This window comes from Pipistrellus hanaki (genome assembly GCF_964339955.1).
Source record: "Pipistrellus hanaki genome assembly, chromosome: 2".
Classification (NCBI taxonomy): Eukaryota; Metazoa; Chordata; class Mammalia; order Chiroptera; family Vespertilionidae; genus Pipistrellus; species Pipistrellus hanaki.
The window spans coordinates 173,145,345-173,170,451 of record NC_140504.1 but is presented as its reverse complement, the minus strand read 5'-3'; the positions used below and the strand labels follow the sequence as shown (position 1 = coordinate 173,170,451).

At 47.7% G+C, this 25,107-nt stretch overlaps 2 protein-coding genes and 1 long non-coding RNA gene across 5 annotated transcripts in view; 1 reads left to right on the top strand and 2 right to left on the bottom strand.

Moving 5' to 3' along the window:
* ST3GAL3 (ST3 beta-galactoside alpha-2,3-sialyltransferase 3) overlaps positions 1–15,484 on the bottom strand; it is a 168,541-nt gene extending 153,057 nt beyond the window's left edge. For both annotated transcript variants that reach the window (XM_084874662.1, XM_084874663.1), the window contains exon 1: positions 15,270–15,484. The gene's annotated coding sequence lies outside the window, so the exon portion shown is untranslated. The remainder of the gene's footprint in view (positions 1–15,269) is intronic.
* Positions 15,485–17,142: 1,658 nt separating this feature from the next.
* Positions 17,143–25,107, bottom strand: part of KDM4A (lysine demethylase 4A) — a 41,914-nt gene continuing 33,949 nt past the window's right edge. For both annotated transcript variants that reach the window (XM_084874493.1, XM_084874494.1), the window contains exons 17-22: positions 23,564–23,672; positions 23,073–23,258; positions 21,784–21,954; positions 18,880–18,999; positions 18,517–18,609; positions 17,143–18,386 (exon numbers count right to left, since the gene is read on the bottom strand). In XM_084874493.1, coding sequence (XP_084730619.1) covers positions 18,246–18,386; positions 18,517–18,609; positions 18,880–18,999; positions 21,784–21,954; positions 23,073–23,258; positions 23,564–23,672 — 820 coding nt within the window. In that variant the 3' untranslated portion in view covers positions 17,143–18,245. The remainder of the gene's footprint in view (positions 18,387–18,516; positions 18,610–18,879; positions 19,000–21,783; positions 21,955–23,072; positions 23,259–23,563; positions 23,673–25,107) is intronic.
* Positions 19,016–20,891, top strand: LOC311617867. Its single transcript, XR_014794195.1, has 2 exons — positions 19,016–19,516; positions 19,780–20,891. It is a non-coding gene; the product is annotated as an uncharacterized lncRNA (long non-coding RNA).

Genomic DNA, 25,107 nt, shown 5'->3' with positions numbered 1-25,107 from the left:
GGCAGACATGCCGTGTCGTAGCACTGAAGCTTCTTCTTTCGGTGGAAGACGACTGGTTTTGCCTTAACTTTCCTTCCTTGATGTCCCCTTTGTTGCCACACAACACGGGGGATGTTCGCACACACTCGCACCAGATCGCAGTGCCAGGTAGGCACACTCTCCTAAGCAGCTCGAAGTGACAGCAAACATTAGGGCACACTGGGCTCGGATGCTGTAGCTCAGTCCCCTGAGCTTCTGCCCGGCCGTGCTCCACATACTGAACCAACAGGCCCTGTGCCATGTGGATCACAGGGACTGCACCTCCACACCCGGGGTGGCTACACACCTCTTCTCTAACTCACCGGTCAGGTGACGTTTCACGCAGGTCATTCCCCCAGCCCCACCGTCACCGACCAAAGCAAGTTTGAACTGAACTTGAGTTTTCTTGGAGCGGCCATGGTGATGTCACTTCTAGAACCGTCTTGAAAACATTTTAATCATGTTCAGATACAAGCATCAGACACGCGACTGAAAACAGACTAGAATAAACCTAACGGCTAACAGATGGGCGCTGAGGGTGCACTTGACGTCCTTGCACAGCCATGAAGACACAGGTAACGAGGGGCGGCTGCTGGCTGGAGGCTCTCCTCAGCACGCAGAGGAACACAGCCATCCGGACGCAGCCCCTCCTCACAATCCATCTCATCTCTCAGTCCCAAACCAATGCCACAAACACTGGTGCCAGAGACTGTGCGAGGCACAGAGGGCACCAAGACCATCCAACTCAGACCCCTGTCCTAGGCGCTGCCGGTCTTCTCACTTCCTGTTCATTCTTCTACCCAACACCATCTGACCTGGCTTCTGTTTGTTTGCTGTTGTTGTTTTTAAATATATATATATATATTTTTTTTTTTTACAGAGAGGAAAGGAGAGAGCTAGAGAGCTAGAAACGTCGATGAGAGAGAAACATCGACCAGCTACCTCCTGCACACCCCCCACCGGGGATGTGCCTGCAACCAGTGTACATGCCCCTGACCGGAATCGAACCTGGGACCTTTCAGTCCACAGACCGACACTCTTACCACTGAGCCAAACCGGCTTCGGCTGACCTGGCTTCCGATTGGCATCGGAAACGGTGAGAAGAGATCCAGCATGGTGCTAAGAGCCCTTTCTCCGTTTTCTCTGCCCAGCAATGGCGAGCCACCTTCCAGGACGCTGTTCAAGTCTTCCCTGCTTCGGGCAGCTTTCCTTAAACACAGCCCTCCCGTAGCACCCCACGCTGACCTCTGTCATAGCTCTTATTAAAAATGTTGTTCATTTTTGTCTTTGCAAAAAATTAGTGTACAGTTTAAAAGCAGAATCCATAACTTAGGTATGTGAATCACCTGCATTTAAAATTTAATCTAATGCACAGCAACAGTGTGTTTAAAATTAAATAAACTTCTAATTATATGGCCCAATGTAGACATAATTTAGTTTGTACACATTCCAAAAAGTAATATGTACTAAAGGTATACTTTGTGTATGTCTATGTATGTATGTGTGTGTGTATATATATATATATATATATGTATATATATATATATATATATATATATAAAATTTATAGGTATATAAATGTTAAATGTAGAGAAAAGTTTAGTTCACACCGGGCCAATAGTATGCATATAAGGTCTTTGGTTAATCTCTTCCCTCGCCCCCTCCCTCTGAGATTCATCAGTCTGTTCCACGTTTCCACGCCTGTGGTTTCCCTCCTGCATTGAGCGTCTAACCTCTGATGGTCAGTGTGCATTATAGCTACTGGTCAGATGGTCAGTTGAGCTTTTATATATATATATAGATGAGTATTTGTTAAACATTTATATTCTGGCTAAATCCAGGCAGGAAACATGTCTATGATATCACTGCTAGGTATTCAAAAATTATCTGTTCACTGTCCAAATAATAGTATTTGTCAGTAATAGTATGCACAAAAAAAGGTAAAAGGGCAATAAGGTACATAAAGCTAGGTTATTTTAATTAACCATAAAAAGAAAACTAATTAAAATGTGAACTCACTGGAACAAACTCACCAAACTCCTGTCATTTCTAAAACATCCTACAATATGGTTTGTGGTTTTGTTTGTTCGTGTTTTTTTCAGAATGATACCAGGCAACAACTTTTTGTCTGAAATGTCAGAATTTTGCCAACTTTCAAATATCAGCCATAATGGATGTGAACTCAATTATAATACAATCACACAGAGCAAAAACCACAAAGTATGTCCTGAGCATGTCTCCTGTGAGTATTTTTGAGCCAAGCTAATTAGAAGTTATTACGTACTATTTATTATCCAGCTTCCCAAACAAATTACTGAAAAGCTCATTAATATTTTAATAACATTTTTGTTGAATGTACACCTCCTATTCAAACTTTATGCATGACTAAGCAGATTTAAGTAGTTAGTTAATAATGCAATATGTTAAATTATCCTATGCAGAATTGTGCATTTTCTAATTGCAAGTCAATGTAAGGGATAAAATAATTCATATTGCTAATACTCATATATCACTTACTGTGAACTAACTACAGCTCTAAGAGTTTTATATGATTTTACTCACTGAATCTTCTCAACAATCCTATGAAGTTATCATTCCCATTATATAGAGAAGGAACTGAGGCACAGAAAGGTCATAGTGCTAATAAATGGCAGAGCCAGAATTCAAATCCAAATGACCTGGCTTTAGTTATATAACATTTTTCATTTGAAGAGGCAAGAGTTTATCAGAACAAGTAATAAAATGGAATGTTTAGGATTTAAACAAAAATACTACAACAAGCCGAAACTGGTTTGGCTCAGTGGATAGAGCATTGGCCTATGGACTGAAGGGTCCCAGGTTCGATTCCGGTCAAGGGCATGTACCTTGGTTGCAGGCACATCCCTGGTGGGGGGTGGGCAGGAGGCGGCTGGTAGACGTTTCTCTCTCATTGATGTTTCTAGCTCTCTATCCCTCTCCCTTCCTCTCTGTAAAAAATCAATAAAATTCATATTTTTTTAAAAAAAAAAATTACTACAACAAAAGTGAAAAAAAGGAATGGGGAAGGGGAAGGAGGAACATGGTAGATGAAGACCACTTAACAGAGAAAATTTTGTGACAGAACAGATAAAGGTCCTTAAGGAAGATCCTCCCAGCTGGCCCACTCCCAAATGGCTCTCTAAGCCAAGAGCAAACTGAGGGCAGAGAGATCAAAGGCAGAGCTCAGGGGAAAACCAGTAAAACAACATTTTAAAAATAAAATTCCATCAGCCCTCATAAACGTGAACTCTTCAATGGAGGAGAGCAAAGCGGGCATTGCTGGAAACACGAGTCATGAAGGCCATGCTGGATTAAAAAAAGAGAGAGAGCAAGATAACATGAAAAGTAAGTTTAAAAGGTATACCAACACAAACCCCCAAAAACATGTAGCGATAGCAGTCATGCCCACCCGCCTCAGTGTTAGAAGCCATTATTATGCACCCGAGTACAGCTCTGTGAATAGCTGTTATACTGTATTGCTTAATCATGACAAGAAGTCTGTGCATGTTCAGTACAGACTCAGCTATGCAGGCGTAACTACATAGTACATGTCAGCAACAACATAACACTTCACCACCACCCCCCCAATATGTTTGATCCTCTGTTGATGGAACCCACAGAGAGAGCAAGCCAACTGTGTATCTCAAAGGGTACTCAAAATGATTCGCCATGGCGGCAAAAGAAAACACCAGCACTCAACCTGGTATTGAAATGCTAAGTGAAATAAGTCAGTTAGAGAAAGACAGGTATCACATGATCGCACTCATGTGTAGGATCTACTAGTAAGTAACAAAATAAACTGATGAACGGAGTGGATCCGGAGACATGGGAGCATGGAACAGAGTGCAGAATCTCAGGGGGAAGGCAGGGGAGGGGGGTGGGTGGAAGGTAATCAACCAAAGACCTTGAACACATGCATGCATAACCCATGGACACAGAGATCAGGGTGCTGAAGGCCTGGGGCAGGCACACTCTAGGGGGTTCATGGGGGGGGGGGGGAGCATATGGAATACTTTCAACACTAAATAAATTTTTTCTTTTTTTAAAGAAAATACCTGAACTCTTGTTTATGAACTTTATTGACACTGGCCTGCTCACACAGGCCCTATGCCATCTGCTTGTGGCACGTGGGGCCCAGGAAGTGCGAAGCTCCGCAGCACGGGGGGCAGTGGTGCCATCGCTCATCTGTTCTGTGATGCAGAGCAGTTCACGGGCCACAAAATGGCATCAACGTGGTCAGTTTCAGAAGAAAATGGATCTTTTTAATAAGATCACAACTAAACTTGACAGTGAGATGGCGAGTAACCATGAAAACTCTTGCACCTCAAAGAAGTTCTCTGGTTATCAACTGGTCAAGTGCATATAAGATTTCTGGAACTTAAAGAGCATCTGTAAGGTAGAGGAGGGTGGCGGGAAGGGGGAGAGATCAACCAAAGGACTTGTGTGCATGCATGTAAGCCTAGCCAATGGACACAGACACCAGGGGGATGAGGGCATGAGTGGGGGATGGAAGGGGGGATAACGGGGGAATAAGGACACATATGTAACACCTTAATCAGTAAAGAAGATTTTTTAAAGAGCATTTGTATATTTTTCTCTTACAAAAATACTAGTGTTCCAAGTTCAATGACCTTTTCTGGGATGACAAACGTCTCTTAGAAGGATGTACCTGGCAGATATTCCAAAAATACACATATCTGTCCTTTCAAAATATAGGAGGTCTTAACAAAAGGTAGAAACTTTAAAAAATAAAAATAAAAAAATAAAAAAATAAAAAATTAATTAAAAAAAAAAACTATACTGGGTGCATTTTGAAAATATGTGTCAATTTTTCTATCATTAGGTTTTTGTTGCCAAAAAGATGTAAAAGAGTGTGTTTTGTTTGTTTGTTTGAACGACACATAAAAACTCTCAGATCTGCCCTGCCCAGGTGGCTCAGTGGGTTGGAGCATCATCCCACACACCAAAGGGTGGTGGGTTCAATTCTTGGTCTGGACACATACTAAGGTTTCAGGTTCGATACCGGTTTGGGGTGTGTAGAGGGGGTAACCAATCTCTCTCTCTTTTTTTCTCTTTTTCTCCCATTTCTCTCTTTAAAAAATAATAAAATAAAAACTCTCACATCTGTATGCCAGTTTTCAAATTGTGATCCAAGACCCCCAAACCCATTCAGTGAGTCCGCAGATTTAAAACCATTTTCATAGTAATCACCAGGCAGTATTTGCCTTGTTCACTCTCATTCTCTCACAGGGTCCAGCAGAGTTTTCCAGAGGCTAATGGAGTCTGTGCTTGTGTATTCCTGTGATTTAAAATTTTTCTCAGTACGGTAATTTGGGGACATTAAATATCAATAGACAAACCTACAAAAATGAAAGCTCTTTGGAGTCTTGAATAATTTTTTAATTTGTAAAGGTGTCCTGAGAATCACTGATACACACTTTAAAACTTAGTAACTGAATTTTCTTAACCTATGTTTAATATATTTCAAACACAAGGTTTCAGGGGCTTTTCAAGTCATGTTAAGAATGCATTAACATGCCATCTTTCCATTGTTCTGTAAGAAAACTGACATCAAGAAAAAGGGAAATTTACTGACATGTAGACAAATAACAAGGCAGTAGATGACATTCAATCAGAATAACATAAATTAAGTTGTGCGGGAGTTCAGAGAAGAGGAATTCCTGTCAGCCAGGATGACCAGGGAGGAACTAATGGAGAACAAATCTAAATTAAAACCCCATTATCCTCTTTAAAAACACGCTCGGAAGACTGAGGAGGAGCACATGTCAGGGGGAGGCAGGCAGCAATAACAATGACGGCAGGCTGAAGGAAAAGTGCGTACACTTTAGCAGCCCAAGCACTGAGCACACAATAACATCAGTGTCACAAGTGTATGCACACATGCATGTGGGACTTCTGAGTGCGGGCTGGGATAGCTGAATAGCCATATGCAATCTATTAGCAATTAAAAAATGTTTAAGTTGCCGAAACCGGTTTGGCTCAGTGGATAGAGCATCGGCTTGGGGACTGAAGGGTCCCGGGTTCGATTCCGGTCAGGGGCATGTACCTTGGTTGCGGGCACATCCCCAGTGGGGGATGTGCAGGAGGCGGCTGATCGATGACTCTCTCTCATCGATGTTTCTAACTCTCTATCTCTCTCCCTTCTTCTCTGTACAAAATCAATAAAATATATTTTTTTAAAAATGTTTAAGTTGGTATGATATTCACATCAATTCTTCTCTTCTCAATCTCAGAATAATTCCCTCAGGCCTAGCACTCCCAAACCAGCATCGTCAATCACTTAAGATGTATAAATAAAACAATAATGTTGGCAGTGATTATCTCTAGGTGGTGGGATTTAAGGCTAATGATCACTTATTATGAACCAGGTAATATACTAAACATTAGGAATCCTAAAGCTAGTATTTTTATTATAAGACGTACCTTATATGTCTAATAGTATAGTACTTTATGTGTCTAATAGCACAATACCAGGGTTTTTTTTTTTTATTATAAGAGGTACTATAAGTCTGGTGCATGAATTTGTGCACCAGTGGAATTCCTTGGCCTGTCCTGCAGGATCGGGCCAAAACCAGCTCTCCAACATCTCCCGAAGGGACCCAGATTGCAAGAAGGCGCAGGTCAGGCCGAGAGATCCCATGGGTGCACAATCAGGGCTAGAGAAGGATGCAGGAGGTTGGCCAGCTGGAAGGGACAGCAGGAGGGCTCAAGGGCACGTCTGGCTCAGTCCCGATTGGCCACACCCCAGCAGCAAGCTAACCTACCAGTCAGAGAGTCTGCCCCCTGGTGGTCAGTGCACCTTAGCATATCATGAGCATATTACACTTTGATTGGTTGAATGGAAACCAGACCACCAGACACTTAGCATATTAGGCTTTTATTATATAGGATATGTCTAACAGCACAATACCTATGCATTTCACTGAGTCACGCAACCTTGAAAGATGAGTATTTTTATCCCAATTTTAAAAATTTGAGAACCAAGAAGACACAGATTTTCTGCCCATAGTTATACCACAGAAACTGGTGAAGCCTTGACCAAAATCCTGGCCTACTGACTCATATACACTGAGTGGCCAGATTATTATGATCACTGAACACATAATAATCTGGCCACTCAGTGTATATAGCCTATATAATAAAAGGCTAATATGCAAATTGTCCCCTCAACCAGGAGTTCTACCAGCAGGCAGGCTGGCCAACCGCCCATGTCCCCTCCCTTTGGTCAGGCTGGCTGGACTCCACCCATGCACAAATTCATGCGCGCGCGCGCACACACACACACACACACACACACACACACAGAGTGGCCAAATTATTATGACCACCCCATCAGTACTTTGTTGGGCCACCTTTTGCCTTCAATACCGCAGCAATACTGCTTGGCATTGACTCCACGAGATGTTGAAAGGTGATGTGAGGAATCTGACACCATGCCTGATGAATAGCACTGTCCAGTTCTGTGAGATTTGATGGTTGTGGAACCAGCTGTCTGATGGCTCTTTTAACTTCGTCCTACAAATGCTCAATTGGATTGAGATCTGGTGATTGTGGGGGCCACCTAAGCAAGGTAAAGTCTCCCTCACGTTCTTGAAACCACTCCTGCACAATACGAGCACCGTGGCATGGAGCATTGTCTTGCTGGAAGAAGCCATCTCCATTGGGATACACCATCAACATGATAGGATGAACTTGATCAGCAACGATACTTAGGTATGTTGTGCTATTCAGACATTGTTCCACATGAATTAAAGGGCCCAAATCATGCCAGGAAAACGTGCCCCAAACCATAACACTGCCCCCACCAGCTTGAAGGGTGGTACTCATGCATGTGGGATGTGCATGTTTTCATGCTGTTTGCGCAAAATTCTCACTCTGGCATCTGCATGATGCAACTGGAAACGTGATTCATTGAACCACATGACTTTTTTCCAATGTTCATCTGTCTAACCTTGTGTTCCTGTGCGAATTGGAGACGTTTTATCTTGGTAACTGCAGACAGCAAAGGTGTTCAAACAGGCTTTGGCTTCCATATCCCATACGATGCAGCTAATTTGCCTACAAACATCAGGTGGTTCCAATAATCTGGCCACTCAGTGTACCGTCCTCTCCTCTAGTCCTAGGAAGGACATGGACACAGTCCTCATTTACTGCAGCGACCTCACTGGAATCCTTCCCGCCAGTCTCACCTCATTCTAATCTCTCCTCGTACATAAACATTTTATGCCTCTTGTGTAGGAGGCACGGTACTGTGGTTGCAAACCGCAGAACTTCCCATGTCAGGAAGTAGGATGTTCACTCCTCGGCTTCCCTCACGTGCAGTGATCCTCTGGAAAGGGAAAGCGGATAAAGTGACTTCCCACCTCGGAATCCTCCAAGTGGCTGCTGATCACCTGCAACCCAGAGCTGCAGCTGGGACTTACAAAGCCTTCGCCGTCTGACCTCTGCAGCCTCCACACACGCCCCGAGCACAGCCTGACCTCTCACCCTCCAGGCATCTTCAGGACGCAGTCACCTTTCGTGTATCTAGGTCACTGTGTACACGGTTTCCTGTCTGCAGAGCCTTTTAAACCCACATCCACCCGGCTAATAACTAGTGATTCTTCAAGACCGGGGCTAGGTGTGAGCTTCTGGAAAACCACTGTTTATGTTCCCGGTGTGACTACAGGAGATTCCCACGGGCCCCACAAACACCCTCCTTACAATGTATGCTCACTGCTACTTCACTGGCTTCCGGTGCCACCGCACTGCAGGGTCTCCGAGGCCAGGGACATGCCTTTCCTGTTCATCATGCCAGGACCCAGCCCGGGCCCAGCACAGTAAATAGTTGTGGGATGACAAGCGTGCCTAGTCCAGTGGGAGACCCAAACATGTATATGATAGGTGGCAAGAATGCCACTCAAGAAAGGGAAAAAAAACGGCAGGAAGCCCTGGGGGAAACTTCTCCCTACGTCCCGGAGTCGCCTTACCTGATTTCTCAGTTTTTTTCAAATCCTGCTGCTGCCGCTGATAACAACAATGAGCATGATTGTGAGTGCCTAGTCTGAGCCAGGTACTGTGTGAGGCACTTTACATAAACAAACTCACCGAATCCTCCTAACTGCCATATGCATTTCACTGATAAGGAAACTCCGGCTCAAGAATAAGACACTTGCCGAAACCGGTTTGGCTCAGTGGATAGAGCACTGGCCTGCGGACTGAAAGGTCCCGGGTTCGATTCCGGTCAAGGGCATGTACCTTGGTTGCGGGCACATCCCCGGTCGGGGGTGTGCAAGAGGCAGCTGGCCGATGTTTCTCTCTCATCGACGTTTCTAGCTCTCTATCTCTCTCCCTTTCTCTCTGTAAAAAATCAATAAAATATATTATAAATAAATAAATAAATAAATAAATAAATAAAATAAAACTCAATAAAACTTAAATCATTTCATTGAAAAAAAAAAAAAAAAGAATAAGACACTTGCTCCATGTCCCAGACAATGAGTGGCAGAGCCAAGATTTCAAACCAGGCCTTGCCTAACCGGTTTGGCTCCGTGTACAGAGCACTGGCCTGCGGACTGAAGGGTCCCAGGTTTGATTAAGGTCAAGGGCATGTACCTTGGTTGTGGGCACATCCCCAGGAGGGGGTGTGCAGGAGGCAGCTGATGGATGTTTCTCTCTCATCAATGTTTCTGACTCCATCTCCCTTCCTCTCTGTAAGAAAATCAATAAAATATATTTAAAAAACAAAACAAAACACAGGCCTAATCTCCTGAACCAGGGCTCCAAAGAGTATTCTTTGCTTCTATTCTTCATCAAAAGTAAAATCTCCTTCCCATTTATCAAAGTTTGATAGACTCGCCTAACCAGTTTGGCTCAGTGGATAGAGCGTTGGCCTGTGGACTGAAGGATCCGGGTTCGATCCCAGGTTCGTCAAGGGCATGCACCTGGGGTGCGGGCACATCCCCAGTGGGGCGTGTCCAGGAGGTGGCTGATAGGCGTTTCTCTCTCATCGATGTTTCTAACTCTCTATCCCCCTCCCTTCCTCTCTGTAAAAAAATCAATAAAATATATATTTTAAAAAAGTTTGATAGACTCAATTGAACCCAGTTAAACCAATAAAGTTAAAGATTCCTTTTTTTTTTTTTTTTTTTTTAAGATTCCTTTTTATATTAACCATGCAAGTGAAAATTTATCTCAAGTTATTACATATCTCCTGGCTTTTTTAAATTAACATTTGATTTTTAGAAAGAGAGGAAGGGAGATGGATAGAGAAGTAGAAACATCAATGAGAGTTGAGACCGGTTTGACTCAATGGATAGAGCATCGGCTTGGGGACTGAAGGGTCCCGGGTTCGATTCCAGTCAAGGGCATGTACCTTGGTTGCGGGCATATCCCCGGTGGGGGAGGGTGCAAGAGGCAGCTGATCAATGACTCTCTCTCATTGATGTTTCTGGCTCTCTATCTCTCTCCCTTCTTCTCTGTACAAAATCAATAAAACATATTAAAAAAAAAAAAGAAAAAAGAAAAGAAACATCAATGAGAAACGTCAATGATCAGCTGCCTCCTGCACACCCCCTAATGGGGACGGAGCCCACAACCCAGGCATGTGCCCTGACCACGAATCAAACCAGCAACCACTTGTTTCCTGGATCGTCGCTCAGCAACTGAACCACACCAGCCTGGCCTGGCTTCTTAAGCTGAAGACCTTAAATGCAATTTAATTTTCTGGATGCCTCATGACCATTCCTGTGTTCATTACTGAGGATGCTGGGACACAGTGTCCCCTTAGGAATGACTGCACTGGGACAGAATAGATTGCCTGGTATCCTGTGAGCACTTATAATGCTCATAATGCGATTCCCAATCCACCCTATGCCCATGCTAGTTAGCTGAACTATTATTTATTGCTACTGTCAAAGTCTGTCTCTAGGAGCCCATCTGCTTTTGCTCCCTCTAATCTTCTGTGAGCCATGATACTCATAGAGATGTCATAGTCCTTTGTGCTACTCCCAAGCCATTTCTGCCCCTCTGCTTCCCAAGCATGTGCTCAGACTGCAACCCGTTGTGCTTTTTTAAATATATTTTACTGATCCTTTACAGAGAGGGAGAGAGAGCGATAGAGAGTTAGAAACATCGATGAGAGAGACTCATCCATCAGCTGCCTCCTGCACACCCCCTACCGGGGATGTGCCCGCAACCAAGGTACGTGCCCTTGACCGGAATCGAACCTGGGACCCTTCAGTCCGCAGGCCGATGCTCTATCCACTGAGCCAAACCGGTTTCGGCTCCTTGTGCTTTTTTAAAGTTGGGCATGACCAGCCCTAGCCAAGTCGCTCAGATGGATAGAGCATCATCCCAAGGTTGTGGATTTGATTCCTGGTCAGGGCACAACAAATCAATGTCAAATTGATGTTTCTCTTTCTTCTCTCTCCTCCTTCTCCTTCTCTCTCTCCCTTCCTTCCTCCCACCCCCCTCCTCTCTTTCCTCCCTTTCTTTTCCTCTCCTATCAATACATTAAACATAATTTAAATCTAAACTCAGGCATGGCCACGTCAGCCAATGAAATGTGAATGAAAGTGACACATGCCACTGTGGGACAAACTTTAAAAGCCAGTTACCCTGAGCACCATCTCACCGTCGATCAAAATTATCTTGGAAATATCGTGTTAAATGGAGTTTCCATCAGCCTGGGTCCGAGTGACTGTGAGGAGCAGAGCTCCCTGTGACCCCGTGTTGGGCATGTGGACCGAAAGAGAAGTCCACTTTCATTCTGCTAAGCCGCTCAAGTCGTGAGGGTCCTTTTTTTTTTTTTTGTGAGGGTTCTTGTTCATGCAGCCTAACCCAGGCTCCAAACCAGTACACCAGATCCCCCAGTAAGCAATTCTCTCACACAGTCACTCTGTGTACAGATTTTGTGATGAATGTTTTGTTGGCACAAGGAACTCTTCTTTGCAGCCATCCTGGTTCAAAGCTATATTCAATATAAAATGTACCTGCCAAGCACCTACTATTAACAAAACCTGCCAAGCACCTACTATTAACAAAACACTGTGCTAGATGAGAAGACAGCACATGTCTTGAAAGAACTTCAGTCTGGGATTGGCCACTGTGCCAAAAATGGCAGGCTCCGGCCTTGTAATGGTTTCAATGAGAGACAAGTCCCATCTAGATGGGGAGAAGAGTACAGTAAGGTTTCAAAGGAAATTTCTTATCAAGTGGCCCTGAAACATGAGTGAGAACCAACAACTAGAGATTGAAGGGGTCATTGAAGATAGAAAAAGCAACATGAGCAAAGATACAGAGCGCAAAGAGCAAACAGTTCCACAGATCCGGAAAACATAATGAAATCTAAGGGAATGGCAAAAAACAAATTTACCCAAACTGCCCAGGCCAGGCTTGGTCTGGTTCAATTCAACAGACAGCAGAGCCGTTAAATCTTGGCTAGGGAGGTGAGGTATCCGAAAGCGATGGTACACAGGATGAGTGGGAGGAAAGAAAAAAATGTCAGGTGTCTGCAGTAACTCAGAATGGTACACCAAAGGCCCTAACTCAGTGTGACGAGAGCAGGCACAGGAAGAAGCAGATGCAAGAAATAGTGCAGAGGCAGTACCACAAGACTCTGCGTCCCAGCTGGCTTGGCTCAATGGATAGCGCATCGTCAGCCTATGGACGGAAGGGTTCTGGGTTGGACTCCGGTCAAGGGCACGTACCTTGGTTGCAGGCTCTGGAGGCAACCAATCAATGTGTCTCTCTCACACTGATGTTTCTTTCTGTCTGTCTCTCCCCCTCCCTTCCACTCTCTAAAAATCAGTGGGAAAATATCCTCGGGTGAGGGTAAGAAAAGAGACCCAGCAACCACTGAACCCAGAGGGAGAAAAACACCACAGCTGGGGTTAGTCAGCAAAGTAATAAGGTGTTGCTGTGCCTCTTTTCTAATGGCTGGCTGCCTGTCTTCTGACGTAACTACTACTTGTTTATCCTGTGCTCCATCTAGGAAAAGTTGCTTCTTTAAAAAAAAAAAAAAAAAAAAGCCGAAACCGGTTTGGCTCAGTGGATAGAGCGTCAGTCTGTGGACTGAAAGGTCCCGGGTTCGATTCCGGTCAAGGGCATGTACCTTGGTTGCGGGCACATCCCCAGTAGGTGTGTAAGAGGCAGCCGATCGATGATTCTCTCTCATCGATGTTTCTAACTCTCTATCCCTCTCTCTTCCTCTCTGTAAAAAATCAATAAAATATATTTAAAAAAAAAAAAAAAATATATATATATATATATATATATATATATATATATATTATTGACTTTTTACAGAAAGAAAGAGAGAGGGACAGAGAGCTAGAAACATTGATGAGCTGCCTCCCTCACACCCTCCACTGGGAATACACCCGCAACCAAGGCACATGTCCCTGACCGGAACCGAACCTGGGACCCTTCAGTCTGCTCTATCCACTGAGCCAAACCCGCCAGGGCGGAAAAGTTGCTTCTTGACTTGAAACTATCTTACAGCTGCTTTTTCCAACAGGAAACTCCCCGGAACCACCACAAGCATTCCAGGTTCTCTCAGCTGCCGCCTTTACCATCCTGGCTTCCTCATTTCCTCACTTCTTTCTCATCATCCACCCAGGCCTTCCCACTCATGCTCAACGGAACTCCTTTTCCTGCAGACTTATAGTGTCCGCTGCCTCAGCATTCCAGAGGCCGTATCATTAGTTACCAATTTCCAGGTGCTCTTTACTCCCACAATTTATAGGCCCATTAGGGTAAGTCTTGAGTTCCCCACATCTGTCTGTATTGCTTTGCACCCAATATATACTCAATAGGCACTATGGATTATCCAAAACCAATTCGTTTCTAAGAATATGCACATCTTATTTCCTCATGTGACCTGTGAAATGGAGAGATTCATCACTAAATACTTCAAAATGTCCTTCAGTGAGGACTCTTTAATCTTGAGAGCTGCTATATTCCCTTTAGAGATTTGAAAATATCCTCTTGTCACAGATTTTTGGGCCAGCTTCCGTTTAATCCTTTTGACTTGAAGGTATCCCACCGGTCAGTGATCATCACTCCAGGGGGATTATGACCTAGAAATAACCTACTTTCCCATGCTGATTACTTTACTTTCAGAATCCTAATAAGTGCATTTTTTCCCACCTTCCTGTTCCAACTAGCCAAAGTATATATATATAGATTATGGATTTTCAGCCTTTTCATCTCATGGCACACCTAAACTAACTACTAAAATTCTGCTGCATTCCAGAAAATTTTATATTTTTTTGCTGATCGGACCAAAAAAAAAAATGGTGAAATTTTAATTCATTCACACCGGATAGCTATTTTTGTGTTGGCTGATGTCCTTTGTTGTTTTACAAGCTAAGGGAAAAGAGGTCAGTACCCCTGACTAGATAGTGAGTTACTGCATGTTTTAAAAATTCTTGCCGCACACGGACTGAAAATCGCTGGTGTAGATCATTCAGGGTGTATCCACAGAAAAGTGTTGTGTGTGTGTGTGTGTGTGTGTGTTAACAAAGTAACAGCTGCCTTCCCTGGCCCCTCTCTCAATGTACAAGGATTCCACTGCGTTTCACTCCTTCCCCGTGTCAGGGGAACACCAATGTAAACAAAGTTTATTAAGGGATTATAAAAATAGCACGGTTGCAAAAAGGAATCCAAAACATTCGTGGGACACTCTCCTAACCCAACCTCATCACCGAGACATTTCCTCCTGCAAGCGTGAGCGAATAAGCAGCTGGGAGAGGAGTCGGGTGGAAAGGAAGCCAGGGAGGCGCGCTTTGCCAACCAGGCTGGCCTGGCCCCCTATAGCAAACACCTGGTGCCAGGAGGGCAGGGAGCGCCGGCCACCCTCCCGGTCCGCCGATGCCCGCCCAGGCTGCCCGCGCTTCTCCCCGCTCCGCTCCCCGCGGCCGGGGCCGGGGCCGGGGCCGGGGCCGGGGCCGGGGCCGGCCTGGCCCGTCCTCCCTCCGCGCGCGGGGACTGCGCGCAATGACCTCGGGCCGTTCGGTCTGGGTCCCGCCGTCCTCCCGCAGGCCTGGCAGCCCCTGCCCCTGCCCAGGGCGGGTCATCCAGGGCGGGTCTTCCCGCCCGAACCCCCAGGCCCAGCCGGACCTCCCCATCCCCGGCATGAGCGCGGGGCCGGCGGGGGAGGGGAAGGGAGGGGAGCGGGCGCGCGGTGACCGTTAGCTGCGGCGGCGGCCGGACAGCCGGACGGGCCTTACCGCAGCGGAGAGGACGGCAGCGGAGCGGCGGCGCCCGGCCGGGCGCGGGCGGGAAGGCGGCGGCGGCGGCGGCAGCCGCGGGGGGCCCCGGCGGGCGCCCGGGACGCGGTGGGCGGCATGGGCGCCGCCATAGTGGGGACGCAGCGCCGGGCGGAGCGCGCGGCCGCGGCCGGGGACGGCGGGACCACCAATCCCGCTCTCCGCCGCAGCGCCGGGCCGGGAGGCGGCGGCCGCGGCCAATGGGCGCGCGGAGGCAGGGTGGTGGGCAGGCGCGGGCACCAGCGGCCCAATGGCACGGGAGCCCCGGTTTCCCGGCCCGCCCAGCCCGCCCTCCGCGGGGCCCGGGGATGCGGGCGGTGCGGGGCCGCGGGGGATGCGCGTCCCGCCGGAGGGCTCCTTCCTCGGCGCCTGGTCCCATTGCCCGGAGGCGCGCGCTCTGATGCCCGCAGGGCTCCTGCCCGCCGGCGCCACCCAGCCTCTCCGGGGCCTGTCCCTTCACCCGTGCGGTGGGCACAGCCGGGCGGCCACGGCGTTCCGCGCACAGGAACGCGGCCAGAATGTTTCCCGAGGCCCAAAGCTTTGGACCTCCAAGGACTGGGCGACTCTGCCCTGCCCCATCGAGGGGGGTGAGAGTGGACGGGGTTCCCAAGCTGCGCTTCAGTACCATCCATTTCAGAGCCTGGGGAAAAAATAAATAAAATTGTGCGGGGACAGGACCACTCCGCCCCGTCCCGTTTAGCCTTTATAGCTCTGGAGGTTCTGGCTCTGACTCACTCCACTCCTCAGCCCAGCAGGTGGAAAGAGGTTCAGTCCGGCTGCAGTCCTTGGTTGCCAACCCAAAAATCCTAAAAGGAGGGCAGTTTGCCCTGGCAAACAGGCCTCTGGGAGCCGCCTGCCTGACAGGCTGGCACAGTGAGGGAGTTCCGAACTGCAGGTTGTGTATGACCAAAATCAAAGGCATAAACTTCCTAGAAAAATGGATAAGAACTCTGCTGGGATAAGATCGAGAATCCCAGCTATGCAGGTGCTCTAAGGAAGGCGGGTCTGGAGGTAGGGGGCTCCGCCAAGTCTGGGGAGGTGTTCCTCTCCTCCAAAGGCTCGGCTCACCAACCCACCAAGGCCTGCCTCTGCCACCTTATCCAGTGACCCCCAGGGATCGGTGGGTGCTGCACAAAAACCCAACCTCCCTTTCTTGGCCCCAGGAGGGAGCTGGCATAGAATAGTGTCTTTGAAACCCGCTGCTCCACCCCCAAGAGTGAGACACCAGGAAGTAGCCGCCTCCCAAGCCCATGACCTTTTAGAGCAGCACTAACTGTTGGCCCACGCCTCTCCAGGTGGACAGGGCCATGGAGCCGAGGCCACCCAGGGACCAACTGGAGCAGCTGTGCTGTGCCCAGGCCCTGCACCCACCCCGGCGCCTCCTGGCCTGCTGCTGTGCCGTCCCTGTCCACCTGGACCTCAGGGGCACACCAGGCACCGGGACCAGGTCTTCCTGCAGGGAAGCTTCTCGCCAACTAGACAGCCCAGAGCAGCTTCGAGACGCCCTGGGACTCTTCTGGGGGTCAAGTCCCTTGCTCTTTTAGCAACTCCCTTTCAAACTGGCGCCATGTTTGTATGGAACTGAGATTCTGGGATGAACTTGACCGGCTCAATGAAACAAGCCAGAAGTGAGACCAAATTCAGCTCTACAAGCTGACTGGTGGTCTGGTCTTCCCTTTACTACTCCTCTTTCCAGTCTCTAAAGCAGGGGAAACGGCGCTCAAGGCCTGAGGTGCCTCCCAGCCTGACCCTGGGCCACTCGGGCTCCTTGGGGCAGACACAGCCATCCTCTGCTTAAGACATTTTATTGCTAAAAGACAAGATGATGCACCAGTTTTCAAAATAATTTGGTTTATAGCGTTCATAAGTAACAAAAACCAGGGAAATATTATAAATCTGATTCTTGTATAGACAGAGTACAGGTGTGAAGCCCTCCAATCCTGGGCCCAGGCAAACAAATTCATGAGGAGCAAAATCCTGTTTAACCCCTTCAGTGTTGCCCCCCAGTCCCACCCCTCCCCCCATATCCACTCCCTCCCATCCCCAGACCAGGAGCAAACCTGCCCCTGGCCACCAGTGGCCCCAATTCATCTCCACCCTCCCAACTCCCACACTGATTGCAGTTTTCTGTTGAATCACCACCAGGCTCTGCCTGCTCCCATCATTCAGATCCTCCTGCATGGAATTCCCCAGCCACACCCTCCAATACTGTGCCACAGGGGCTCGGTGTCTAGAGAGAGATGTGGGCACACACGCGTGTTACCCCTCTCTTCTTCAAGAGGGGGCAAAGAGGTGGCCTTAGCTCCTTGGTATCTCAACACTGCAGCTCTGCCAGCATTCCCTGGAGGCAGTTCAAGGGACAGACGCCACACGCATCTCCAGCCAACCCCAGGGGCCCTTATTCAGCTCAGCTGAGGGCAGAATTTCACATTTTGTTTGCCCTGGATAGGCAAAGGAAGGAAGTAAAGGCCAGGGGCTGGCAAAAGCTGGTACAGACCAAACACACACACACACACACACACACACACACACACACACATAAATACAAAAGGGGAAGGGAGGGAGGGCAAGCACCGGCACCTCTTCCTAGCGGGTGCAGGTGATCATTAGGAAACTGAGTCCTGGGCCAAGAACGGGGCAACCAGTCCAGCGAGCACAGTGGACCCCGTTGCAGACCATGCAGCCGCAGCCTTCCAGTGCTCAGCCCCTCGGCGGGCGCTCAGCGGCTGCTGCCACGGGTCCCAGAACGGCTTATCCTTTCCCTGGAGGTGGGCGCGATGAGGGTGGGGTGAGAAGATGATGGGGTTGGTTCTTTCATTCCTCTGCATTTTACAACTTCATTTTGGAGACGTCAGAGTTCGAAGGGTCTGCTGTGCCGTGGAGCCTCCAGAGGGTCCTCGCCGTGGGGGCCGGGACTCTCCTGGCTCCTGGAAGCACCTACTCCATGATGGCCCGGTACAGCGCCGGCTCGATGTAATCTTCCCGGTATCTCGAGTTGATAACGCGCTGCCGTTTCTTCTCCTGTTTAACCTCCTTCTCCGTGAAGATCTCGTTGAAGCGCATGTCTGAGGCTACCGACTACAGAAGAATAGGCAAGTCAAATGAGCACTCTGTGCCAACCACCATGAGAAGAAGAACAAAAGACACACATCCGTGCCTTGTTCCCTTCCTCCCAGTCAGGAACCCAGGGCCCACAGAGAGCACTCACCAGCCTAGACTTGACTCTCTTGGGAAGCTCTTCATCCAGCGTGTAGACATCGTCTCTCTTCACCACAAGCTGGGAGCCGTCCTCAAACTCCACCTACCGAGGAAACACAGGCTTTGCTAAGATCGCTGACTCTTGGGGCCACCATGCACACTGGCCACTTCCTGTAGTCACAGGAAGAAGTCAGAACGCTGAAGGACTGCCATGTTTGAAGCCACAGCTGGCAGACTGGACACAGGGCAGCCCCCAGCTCTGAAACGCTTGTTCCGGACTCCATTAGCTCTCCAAAGAGCAGAGACACATTCTGGCCCGAGAGGAAACACTGAGTTAATCGGGTACTCTCCCAACCCACAAACCTCTGGCTACCTGGTACATCTGGATGGGGTGGGAGGCCACGAATTTGGCTCCATAGACTTGGCCGTCTGTCCACCGCACTTGAACCACTTCCCCTGCAGCAGGAGGACCCAACTGGAGACAATCCTGACTCTGAGGGAACAGGAAGAGAAAAGAGTGAACCAGGATGGATTCCTGCTCCTGTGGAAACACTCAAGGCACTTGCTCATGCCGAGGCATGATGATGGTCTTCAGGGAAAATATTGTGTGACTGAGTTGTGAGTTGAAGCAGCTGCTTTTTGCATGGAACATAAGCTTCACTTAAAAAAATGACAGAGCAACTAACTATGGTTACGTTTACAAACACATTCAGACTTGGGTATGGGCAGACATCTTGAAAATGAATGAACTGAACCTGCCACTTGAAAGAAAACAACTGACAATATAGAGTATTGCCAATGACAAAAATCGAAGCTTTCAAACACAAATTAGGATTTCAGAAAAGTTACATCACCAACTTGAACTTGAAGTTTCCCAAAATTTAAAGATTTTTCTGAGATTAGTTATACAAATGAATGTGAGTTTGATAGTGTGTAAGAAAATTTTAACTTTGGAAAAGTCTGCACAGCCCAGTGCACCAATATGTAGAATGTTATAAAATCATGCACAGGCCGGGGACGGTTTGGCTCAATGGATAGAGCGTCAGCTTGGGGACTGAAGGGTCCCGGGTTCGATTCCGGTCAAGGGCATGTACCTTGGTTGTGGGCATATCCCCAGTAGGGGGTGTGCAAGAGGCAGCAGATCGATGACTCTCTCTCAACGATGTTTCTAACTCTCTATCTCTCCCTTCCTCTCTGTACAAAATCAATAAAATATATTTTTTTTAAAAAATTTAAATAAATAAATAAATAAATAAAATAAAATCATGCACAGGTGAGAAAGCCATTCTCAGATCCATTCTACAGACAAACCAATGGATTTTAATGTAACAGCTATGCAAAGTTCACTGACCTGCTTTCAGATTCAATTATCTGAAAGGCTATTAAAATACTCCTCCCCTTTCCAATTACATTTGTCTGCAAGACTAAATTTTCTTCCTATATTTTAACCAAAACAATAAAGTGCAAGAGATTGAAGACATAACATTAAAGATATTTGTAAAATTATAGAAAAATGGCATTCTTACTAATTTTTTTATTTTTTTAATAATATTTTTGTTTTAAAAGTTATTTTTACCCTCAACAATAAACTTTTAAAAAATAAATAAAAAGGAAATTATTTTTCATTAATAGTGGATTATTTCAAATCAATCTCGATTTTAATTTCTATAGAGTAAATATTGATGGACATAACCCACAAAACACACGTTCTGTGAGGTCCTCAGTAACTTGTAGAGGAGAATCCCAAGATCACCGTTCTGTAAGTTAGAGATAGTACCACCCACTTCTCAGCTGGTATGAGAGGTGACAGAAATACTTGACGTAAAGCACTTAGCATACTGCCTGGCACATTGGAGAGCTTAATAACACTGTTACTATCACCTTTACTACCTTGTTATAACTAATGAAAGTGGTTTTAGTACTGCACTGTTAATGTGGCCATAAACAGGGAAAATACCTGATTTGTTAAAAGAAGTGGCTCAGTCCCACTACCTTGATGCTTAGTTTAACCTGAAAAAGCAAGGCAGGGGTAGGGGAAACCTGAACTAAGTCCTGAGCACTGAGCCAGGAAAGCTCGGATTGGGTCCAGGCAGGGCTGGTGTCTCAGGTGTTGAGATAAGCAGGCCAGAGGTGTCTCTAAGCAGCTTGTGCTCAGCCCCAAAACCTCCCGCTGTAAAAAAACAAAAGCTGCCCAGTAGGTGTGGCTCAGTGGTTGAGGTCAACCTTATAAACCAGGAGGTCACGGATCAATTCCTGATCAGAGTACATGATTTCGGGTTCCATCCCCAGTTGGGGGTATGCAGGAGGCAGCAGATAGATGATTCTCTCTCATCATTTCATCATTGATGTTTCTATCTCTCCCTCTTCCTTCCTCTCTGAAATCAATATATATATATATATATATATATATATATATATATATATATATATATATATTTTTTTTTTTTTTTTTTTAAATGAAAAAGAGAGAGCTAGCTGGGTAATCCCCCAAATCCACACAGCTGCTAAACAGTGGTGCTGGTTCATGAACACGAGCCTGATGCCAAAGCCTGGCCTCCTCATGGCAGTAGAATGCCTTCGAGGGTAGTTTAGACCGAAATACAAGCATGTTTCAGAGAAATGCAGAAAATGCTGATTCCTGTGAGCTCCTAGAACAGGTGCAGGGAATCTTTTCTGCCAAGGGCCATCTGGATATTTAGATCATTCACAGGCCACACAATTATCAACTTAAAAAAAAAAAATTAGCCTGTGCCCTAACCTGTTTGGCTCAGTGAATAGAGCGTCGGCCTGCAGACTGAAAGGTCCCAAATTTGATTACGGTCAAGAGCATGTACCTTGGTTGTGGGCACATCCCCTGTAGGGGGTGTGCAGGAGGCAGCTGATCGATGTTTCTCTCTCATCGATGTTTCAAACTCTCTCTCCCTTCCTCTCTGTAAAAAAAAATCAATAAAACTGTTAAGAAAAATTAGCCTGCTATATTTGGTCAAACATTTAATTACCTCACCTCTAAAGCCTTGGCAGGCCCAGACCAAATGATTTCACAGGCCTTATACCGCCCGCAGGCCAGACATTGCCACCTCTGTGCCAGAGGTAGCTCCGTATCCCAGCAGCAGACAACGTCATTTGCATAGGAGGACCAGTGCAGTACAAAGGCGTTTTTGTTCTGGGTCCAACTGATGAAACCATGGGTTTGACTAGAGAAAAGGAAGGCCCACAACCAGCCTCCCAGCCAGACCTAGAAATGCCCGGGTCCCAAGAAGCTCCCTTCAGAAGTTACCACTATGTCCTCAGGATAGAGATTGTCACTGAAGGAGCCGTCATCAAAGTTGACTTCGTAGAAGGTCTCGGTGGTGAGCCTGACCACCTCACACTGGTAGAAGCGGCCGTTCTTGTGCTTGCTGATGACCTTCTGGCCTGCGGTGATGCTCTGCAAGGCGCCCTTGGCACGCTGGGAAAAACATGCTGAGTTACTCCCACAAGGCCATCCATTTAAGGATGAAAAATGCAACTGATAATCACAAAATCACTGCCCCGTTTCACAACAAAAGGTCTACTTCCCTCCAGAGCCAGGACTCCATGCTACCTCAGGCTTTTACTCCTCCGGAGTCACATTCTTACATCAATTATTTTTCCATCTTCCTAAGCCCCTAAGTAACCACAGACCACCACTCGTGCTCAGAAAAATACTTTCCTGTAAGACAAGAACCCAGCCAGCCAGCAAGGACTGCAGGAGAGGGGAAAGGGTTAGATGTGACCCCAACACTCTACCTATATTGTTCCCATATCAGAACTCGTGTCTCTCCCAGTTCTCAGTCTTATTATTCCTTCAATCCACCAGACTGACACATTTTTTAAATGCAGCTCAAAATCACATTGGAACAGTTCTCCTCGTCTAATGGCATTACAGAGTCCCACCGTTCACCCTACCGAGCTGCCTGCCCTTCAGTATCGCCCCCTCCGGGGTCTCAGGGCCACTCTTACACGTTCATTCTCCCGAGACTTATCTGTTCTGTTTCTGAAGCTTGGGATGCCCTCCTACTCCCAATGACTACTTATTGTTTAAGACCCACTTCAAACACTACTCTCTACCCAAACCTTTCCGTGAAACTCCTCTAGCTGAAATCACATGTACCTTTCTCTGAGCTTCAACATCCGGAGAAGTTCAAAATCTCCACTGTATGGTGGCTGACTAACTGCTGGAAGCTCTCCCCATCAGTTCACATGGCAGAGTCTCTGCTATGTCCCCTGACACCGTGTTAAGTAGCAGGGACACTCGGATTAATAAAACAAGGACCTCAAGGAGTTTATCTTGGAGGAGAGGCAAACAAGTAAACAGATGATTAGGATGAAATCAACCGCAAAAACAGTTTGGTGCACTGAATGAGGAAGTGCCAGGCAGGGAGCGGAGATGGACGGGGGCCATCCCTTAATGCCTTCCTCATTAGCACTCTTCAAAAAGCATACCGCGCGAGGGGTATCTGCTGACACAGTAAGCGAACAGCCTGCAGAGAAAACGATCCTGGAAACTGTGAAGAGGACTCTGGACCGGCACCCGCCCTCCCTCACCTCCAAATTAGGAATCCGGTGCCGGAAGCAGGTAATGAAGACGACGAAAGGCCAGTCGTCCGGCTGCATCATCACCCCCGCGGCCTGGGCACAGCTCACGTGGAAGGCGGTCGGGCAGCGGCCGTGAGAACACTGCACGCAACAGCCGGCCATTCTTTTCCTCCGCTTCTTACAGAAGACACATTTCTGCAACACAGAAAGCAAGCCGGTGACTCCAGGAACTAGCGGTCTCCTCCCTCTCTCCCCGACCCGAATGCAGAGCCATGTCTGGTCCTAAGTGTCCTCAGCAAGTACTTTAACCACAGGGTGAGTCTCACAAACCCTGGTCAGAACCAAGGGGTATAAAAAAATAAAATAACAAAAAAATAGGATAAAATCACCGAGGGGTAAAGGCTGGCCACTGGCCGAGCAGAGCCTGCCCTCAGAAGTGCTCGGTGACGGGCACACAGAGTAAGGATGTGGAGTCTGCAGGCCCCTCTGGACTTCCTTACCAGCTTGAAGCGCGGCAGGGGGATCTTGCTCACGTCCACTGGACTCCTGGCTGCAATGTTGACAAACCTCGCTTCCAGAATGGCCACAGCACAGGAGACATGGACCCACCTGCCAAAGGGAAAGGCCACCTCAGTCGCGTCTGGCTCTGCCACCCGGTGGCCTTCTCACCGCAGGCTGCCCGGATGGTGCTTCCGCCCTTACCCAGCACGACCGCTACCTCCGCCAGCAAGTTCCCGGGACCCAGTGAGGTAAGGGCCACAGCGTCTCCACAATGAGCGTGGAAAGAGGCCCCACACTGCCCTGGGTTAGCACAGGGCTGCACTCCCAGCACCAACTCGCTCACAATCTGTTCCCAGTGAGCACAGCTCACTGAGTGTGGCAGGGTTGGGGAAGTGAGGATAAATCAGAGAGTTCTATCTGCACCTCTTTTACGTTAAGACGTGGGTGTCCTGAAATTATCTCCAACGGTGCCCCCATCTGCCGGTGCTCACAGCTCCCCACTGCAGCCTTTGCTCAGGGCCACCGCTGGGCTGGAATGGCCTCTCCCTTCTTCTCCCTTCACCACAGCAGACTCACTCTTTAAGGTCTGGCCCAAGCCAAAACCGGTTTGGCTCAGTGGATAGAGCATCGGCCTGCGGACTGAAAGGTCCCAGGTTCGATTCCGGTCAAGGGCATGTACCTTGGTTGCGGGCACATCTCTCTCATTGACGTTTCTAACTATCCCTCTCTCTTCCTCTCTATGTAAAATCAATAAAATATATTAATAATAATAAATAAAAAAAAAGGTCTGGCCCAAGCACCCACGTACTGGACGGGTCAGTGCAACGGACCTCAAAGGGTGAAGGAAGTTCTGGACATTACAGGAAACTGCCATGCCCGAAGATGAGAAGAAGATGGTGAGAGCACTTACAATCAGCCAGGTGGAACCCTGCCAGACAGTGGTAGCTGGGGCACCAGAGCTGCCTGCTCTATTACAGGGCTATTATGTGAGGGTGGGAACAGATTTTGTTGCATGGCCTTTCAGGGCCGAACAAGGATTATAAAGTAAAGGTTCGATGCTCAAGCAGAGCCACTTCCACTCCAAATAGGGAAGGACTTCAGTAGCGCTATCTCGCAGTTGTGAGGAACACGATGACCTCAATGTAATGACCAAGTAATGTCAGCAAGTGCCTCCGAAGGAGCGGGAGCAGCAAGCAGAGCAGCGTCCCTCTGAACAGCACAAGGGCGGATCCTGTGCAGCCAGACAGAACGCTGCTCCAAGTTCCCACAGGATTTTAGCCAGAAGCAGGGTACTGACCACTGGCTGCCCACCAACCTGCTACTGTACCAAACCCCGTTCACCTCAGAACAAGTAAGCGAAGATCAAGCACGAAGACTCTGGAAATGGGCTCCCGACAGCGAGAAGCCCAGCAAGCTCTGTCTGTAGGTTTGGCTCAGTAGTGAGTGGTCTTGGCTGAGCTCTCCTCAATGTCCCCCTCTCCTCCTAAGGACATCGCCCTCAGTCTGAACAGGAGGTCTGAGGCGGGCAGAGCCGCCTGTGGAA